Source organism: Nesoenas mayeri (assembly GCF_963082525.1).
Source record: "Nesoenas mayeri genome assembly, chromosome: 26".
Taxonomy (NCBI): Eukaryota; Metazoa; Chordata; class Aves; order Columbiformes; family Columbidae; genus Nesoenas; species Nesoenas mayeri.
The window spans coordinates 4,494,448-4,500,521 of record NC_137552.1 but is presented as its reverse complement, the minus strand read 5'-3'; the positions used below and the strand labels follow the sequence as shown (position 1 = coordinate 4,500,521).

Below are 6,074 nucleotides of genomic sequence, written 5' to 3'. Positions count from 1 at the left end.
AACGCCCCCCCCGCCGGCTCTGTGTGCGCCCCTCCGGAGCTGGGGGAAGCCAGAAGGGGGGTGGCCATTGAGGGGGCTCAGCGTGCTGCACTGAGCACCTGGAGCATCGCCCTGTTCCCCGGTGCAGAGCTGCCACCTCAGCAGCTTGGTGCTTTCAGGAATTGGGGTGGGGGGACGTGAATCAGCGCCTGGTGGGGCCCAAAGCCCCCGTCAGCTTTCCAGGGAAGGAAGTGGTGGCCGGACCCGAAACCTTGTGGGTGTTGGGGTGGAGGTGGCTGAGCTGACCCAGCACAACCCCCCCGGGACAGCGCTGCCCCACCCAGGGAATGTCCTGGGTCCCCGTCCCCCACAGTTCTGCCTCATGGCTGCCCGATCTGGGCACCCCCAGCCCCTTCCCAGCATCCGCCAGGACATCAGCACTTTTGGGGTGTCCCTGTGTCTGGGTTTGGCCACTGCAGCGGAACAAAGTGGTTTTGGGGAAGGAGGATCCTGGGGCTGGAGCAGAGGGAGAGCGGGGATCTCTGGCTCAGCGCTGCGCTGGTCCCCGTGTCCCCAAGCCCCCGCTTCCCCATCCTGTCACAACCGGGGTGTCACCTCCAGCACCAGGGGGGCGTTCATAGCAGAGAAACCAGCTCCATGCACCCCCCCCAGTCACGACAAACCCACCGCAAGAACGCACCAGGCCGGTGGTGATCGGTTTGTTTTTTTCCAACTTTTATTTTAAAAGTCATAATTGAAGCTTAACAAAGTTTGACCCCATTATTGTTGCGAGAGCTGGGGGCACACGCGGTCCCTGCGGAGCCGCCTTTCTGCCCCCCCCACCCTCCCCCACGAGCTCCCGAATTCATGGGCTGGTCTTGGGCTCAGCAACCACAACCAACCTTAAAAGAATGTTTGTTTATTGGGGAACGGGGTTCCCGCTGCGGGGGGGCAGTGGGGCCCATGGCTGCGGGCCCAGGGACCCCCCGTGTCCCCCTCCCACAGTACAGACATGCAGATATTTATTTATAAAAGAGGCAGCTGGGGACGGGGCTGCGTGGGGGGATCTGCTCAGACACCACCTTCCCGAGGGACAAATAAAAAAATACAGCCAGGCCAGAGGGTCACGGAAAACCGTCGTCATCATCCTCTGCCATCTCCTTTGCGAACTCCAGGTCCTGCTGCTCGCGCTCCCGGCGCTCCTGGAAGGCAAAAGGCAGAGATTGGTGGCGGTTTGGGGACAGGGGCCGTGTCCTCGGTGGCCGCAGGGACGCAGGTGAGGTCTCACCTCCGCGGATTCCAAGTCCTTGTTGTAAGATTTGGGTGGGAACCTCATGGCCTGGAAAATAAACCAACCAAGGGAATAAAAGGTCTGAGCTGAGCGATGTCTCAGCCCGGCCCCGATGTCCCCAAGCGTTTGGGGACATGTCGCCCTCACCTTGACCGACATGTTGTGGATGTCGAGGCAGAACGAGATGCGCTGGTGAAACGCCAGCTGGGGCTCCCGGGTGGAGTAAATGTCGATCATTTCCTTGGACTGGACGTAGCCCTTCTCGTGGTTAATGCTGGCCTCGATCACGCCGTCCCGGATGGCCTGCGAGCCGGGGGGGGACGCGGTCAGGGCCACCGCTGTCCCCGAGGGCCGAGGCAGCGGTTTGGAGTGAAAGTGGCTGCTGTGACAGGAGCGGGGAGCTCAGGACACAGCACAGAGAGGGGACTTTGGGTTCTGAGGAAACTCAGAGCACCGCGGGAGGAGTCTCCACCTAAAAATTAGTGACTGCAACACTGTGGGGATGGGGCAATGGTGAGAAATGGGGCTGAGGACAGCGCAGGACCCTGGGGGACGGGACTTCACCTTGGCCACGATGAACTCGGCGTCCTCCGGACTGTCCAGCTGCAGCTTCTGGGCGATATCGGCCAGAGAGATGCGGGAGTAGGAGAGGCTGATCATCCGGACACCTGCGGGGGGGAACGGGAGTGGAGCCCCCCGGGCCAGGCAGCCCCGGGGTCCCCAAACACCCCAGCAGTGTCCTACCCGTCTTGATGACGTTGTGCCTCAGGCGAATGATCAGGGTGTAGGTGCCATCGGCCTGGAACTTGTCCCCAAACTGATCGAGGACTTGGTTGAATTTGGCCAGGTTCCCGGTCCTGACGGCTGGAGGAGGGAACGGGTTAATTGGGGAGGGGGCAGGAGCTGGGACGCAGCGGAAGGGACAGAGGGATGTGGTGGGGGACACATAGGGCTGACCCCTGGGGCTGTTGTCCCCTCCTCTGCGGAGGCGCTGGGTGAAACCAGCCTGGCACTGGAAGCAGCACAGCCTGCAGCTGTGTCCCATCGAGGGGAGGGGACAGAAACCCCCCCTCAAAGTGCTGGGGCATTGAGCTGGGACAGTGGGGAAGAACCGAGTGCAGATGGGGGGACCGTCGTACCCTGGGTCAGGAGGAAATAGGGCATGAGCGAGCGCTTGAGGGAGGGTTGTCTGAACTGCAGCCTGTCCGGGATCTCCCCGAGCAGCAGTTCCACCACAATCAGCAGCTTGTGCACCTGCAGCAGAAAAGAAATCATGAGTCTCTGCATGGCCCGACTCTGAGGCAGCTTCCCTGGGGATCCAAGAGGTACCAAACCCCCCAAAGTTCTCGTTCTCTGCTCACCGTCTGCTTGAAGCCGACGGCCGTGTGCTGCGGTGCCTTCCGCAGGGCGTTGGTCATGGTCCTTCGTGCCTCCGAGTACTCCAGCTGGATGGCCTTGATGCGCCCTGCGGTGACACGGGGCAGAAAGCACGTGGAAAAGACAATGAGTGAATCCCGCTGGATCCACCCGGATGGAGCTTCAAATCCTGTCTGGGAGCCCCATCCCCAGCTGCTCAAATGGGTTCTCTGGGGAATCGGAGCCCCCGGTGACAGGACAAGGGGAAACGGCCTCAAATTGTGCCAGCGGAGGTTGGGGTTGGATGTGGGGAACAATTTCTTCCCCAAAGGGCTGTGGGGCATTGGAACAGGCTGCCCAGGGCAGTGCTGGAGTCACCATCCCTGGAGGGTTGAACAGACGGACATGAGGTTCTCAGGACATGGGGCAGAGCCAGGGCTGGGGGAACAGTTGGACTCAATGATCTTGAGGGGCTTTTCCAACCAAAATGATTCTATAATTCTATGATCCTGGCCCCAGTGCCGCAAGGGCCCCTCTGTGTCTCACCTGTGTAATAGAGGTACCGAGCCCATTCGTTGTTGTTGGCCTGTTCGGGAAACACGGACTTGGAGACGAGTTTTTCCGCTTGGTCGTAGAGGTTGTAGTGGAGATAGTTCCTCAGCAGCAGGTTCAGGAGGGTGGCCTGGCCGTCCGCGTCGTGGCGCAGCGTGGCCGTGCGGAGCCGGGCGTGCAGGAAGCTGCGGGAAAGGGACAAAAAACACGTCAGGAGGGGGAAAAGAACTGCCCGGCTCCGCAGGGTGCATGGGAGCAAGCACAGGGAGATCCCACACACGGGATTCGCTCTACCTCCTGACCACGTCGAGTTTATTCAGGAATTCATAGATGCGGGAGTGGTAATAATAACATTTTGCCACCACCAGGTCAAGAGCCCGGCGGTTTTGGGAACTGATCTTCTGCATCAGGTCGTCGGACACTTTCTGAGCCTGCGGGAGGGGGAGAGAGGTCAGGGCAGAGGAACCGCTGCCCGGGAAGGGCAGAGAGGCTGCAGGGCTGAGCCCGGGGCCGCCTCCAAACGCGGCTGAAACATCAGGGAAAGCGTGCGGCTCCTGGATTCTCACCTCTGGGTATCGCTTGCTGTTCATCAGGTAGATGACGAGGAGCAGCTGGAGGTAGGTCTCCACTTCGGGCAGGAGAGGGGCTGAGGCCGCTTTCCCCGTCCGCGGGCGAAACTGCAGCTCGGCTTCCGTGTCCATGGACTGTGGAGAGAGAGACGTGCTGGGCTCCTTGTGTCTGCTCCCGTCCCCAACCCGTTCCAGGTAACAATGGAGCCAGCCCGGGTTGCCGGCACTCCAGTCCCATCCCCGCCAAGAGCTGCAGCGGGGGTACTAATTGACAGGAAGCTCAACATGAGCCAACAGTGTGCCCAGGTGGCCTTCCCCTGTGCTCTGCATTGGTGAGGCCACACCTGGAGTGTTGTGTTCAGTTCTGGGCCCCTCAGGTCAGGAAAGAGATTGAAGTGCTGGAGCAGGTCCAGAGAAGAGCAACAAGACTGGGGAAGGGACCTGAACACAAGCCCTATGGGGAGAGGCTGAGGGAGCTGGGCTTGTTTAGTCTGGAGAAGAGGAGGCTCAGAGGTGAGCTCAGCACTCTCTAGAACTACCTGAAGGGCAGTTCTAGCCAGGTGGGGATTGGGCTCTTCTCCCAGGCATCAGCAATAGGACAAGGGGCCATGGGCTTCAACTCTGCCAGGGGAAATTTAGGCTGGATATTAGGAAGAAATTCTTTGCAGAGTGAGTGGTCAGGCATTGGAATGGCTGCCCAGGGAGGTGCTGGACTCGCTGTCCCTGGAGGTTTTTAAACTGAGATTGGACATGGCACTTAGTGCCGTGATCTAGTGAACAGACTGGAGTTGGACCAAGGGTTGGACTGGATGATCTCTGAGGTCTTTTCCAACCCAGTCGATTCTGTGATCTCACACACAAGCCTGTCCCAAGTGTCCCCAAGTCCCTGCCGTTCCCGGAGGCTCCTTGGTGTGGGACAGGTCTCCCCTTCCCGTACCTCCTCCAGGAAGCTGAGCAGAAAGTCCCGCACGGCGCTGTTGGAGGTGAAGAAGCCGTTGATGGCTTTGTGGAGCACGTTGGAGTTGAGGCGGCGGGAGGTGGAGGGCAGAGCCCGCAGGGCGCGCAGCACGTAGCGCGGCTCCTTCCCCGACACGGCCTTTTCCAGCTGCTTCACGTGCTCCTTGATGTCTGCAGGGGGACAAGGGACAAGGTGTCACTTTGTGTGGCCCAGAGATCTCTGCTGAACGACCCGCCAGGATAAGCTGGTACTGGGAACCCCCAGGTACAAGACGCCCCATTCTGCAGCCCTTGGGTCCCTCTGTCCACCCGTGTCCGTGTGTCCCCAGCATCCCCGGTGACCTGGGCTGACCCCGCTTGGATCGGGGGCTGCAGAAGGTCCCTCCAGGGGTCCTGTGCCCTCATTCCCTCCACCCTCCCCCCACAAGGCCCCACCGCAGCGTTTCTGCAGCGCCCCCGCCCCTCAGAGACCCCACTCAAAACCACCCCCTTCCCTCCCAGCGCCGCTCCCCACAGTGACCTCCAATCTCTCTCCTTCCACACCTTTCCCAGCATCTCCCCAGCACCCTTACACCGATCCGCCCCCCAGGGTCTCTATACCCCCTCACTCCTCCCACAGCGACCCCATGACCCCCTAACCAACACTGCCCACCCCAACTCCCCGTTACCGGGATCCCCCCCCCACCTCACCCTCCAACGTGATGGCGTCCAGCTCTCGCTGTGGTTGCCTCTCCCCGGACGTTTCGGTCGCCGCCGCCGACTCCTCCTGCATCTCCACGTCGGGAGGGGCGGGCGGCGGCCCGTCTGGAGGGGCCTTGGCCTTGTCGCCGCGGCGGCGGGACGCGCCGTCCTGCTTCATGGCCGGGCCGGGCCGGCAGTGACACTGCAACAACCGCGGGGCACGCCGGGAGCCGCCAGGCGCGCCCAGCCGCCGACCGGCCTCACTCGCTAGGCCTGGAAGGTCGAGCGCCGAGCGCTCGGGTGTTTCCGTCAGACGCTCGAGTGTTTCCGTCAGGCGCTCGGGTATTTCCGTTAGGCGCTCGGGTATTTCCGTTAGGCGCTCGGGTATTTCCGCACGCCGCTCGGCTCTTCCCGCTCGTTTCCCGCGCATGCGCGAACGCTCCTCTCTGAGGAGAGGTGCGAGGGCGGCGGTCACGGCGCAGGCGGTCGGTCGCCGTTCCCGTATTTGAGGGGCTCGAGCCGGAGCCGCTCTCCCCTCATCGCCGGTGCGTAGTGTGGCTAAGCCCCTTGTGCTGGCGGTGCCCCCAGAGCCATCGGTGACCAGCTTGGTAAGCAGCGCTGTGCCTTACTGAGGGCAACCTCTCCCCTGAAGGACCTGCCCAGGCCCTGAGTCTGAGGAGAGTCACTGC

The 6,074-nt window shown here is 61.8% G+C and overlaps 1 protein-coding gene across 1 annotated transcript; it reads right to left on the bottom strand.

Annotated features, from left to right (window-relative positions):
- Positions 1-709: 709 nt before the first annotated feature.
- On the bottom strand, positions 710-5,574 carry PSMD3 (proteasome 26S subunit, non-ATPase 3). The gene is made up of 12 exons (XM_080360059.1): positions 5,395-5,574; positions 4,685-4,875; positions 3,745-3,882; positions 3,473-3,609; positions 3,173-3,363; positions 2,632-2,735; positions 2,410-2,524; positions 2,015-2,134; positions 1,835-1,938; positions 1,418-1,573; positions 1,268-1,318; positions 710-1,181 (listed from the first exon to the last, which is right to left on the bottom strand). Exons 1-12 carry the CDS (start codon positions 5,561-5,563, stop codon positions 1,104-1,106), a joined length of 1,554 nt encoding a protein of 517 aa, XP_080216185.1. The 5' UTR covers positions 5,564-5,574; the 3' UTR covers positions 710-1,103.
- Positions 5,575-6,074: the final 500 nt, after the last annotated feature.

Coding starts and splice junctions, on each gene's coding strand:
- PSMD3 (XM_080360059.1), bottom strand. CDS start 5,563: ATGAAGCAGGACGGCGCGTCCCGCCGCCGCGGCGACAAGGCCAAGGCC. Junction 4,876..5,394: donor GGACGCCATCACGTTGGAGG/GTGAGGTGGGGG, acceptor GTCCCCCTGCAG/ACATCAAGGAGCACGTGAAG. Junction 3,883..4,684: donor TGCTCAGCTTCCTGGAGGAG/GTACGGGAAGGG, acceptor CTCTCTCCACAG/TCCATGGACACGGAAGCCGA.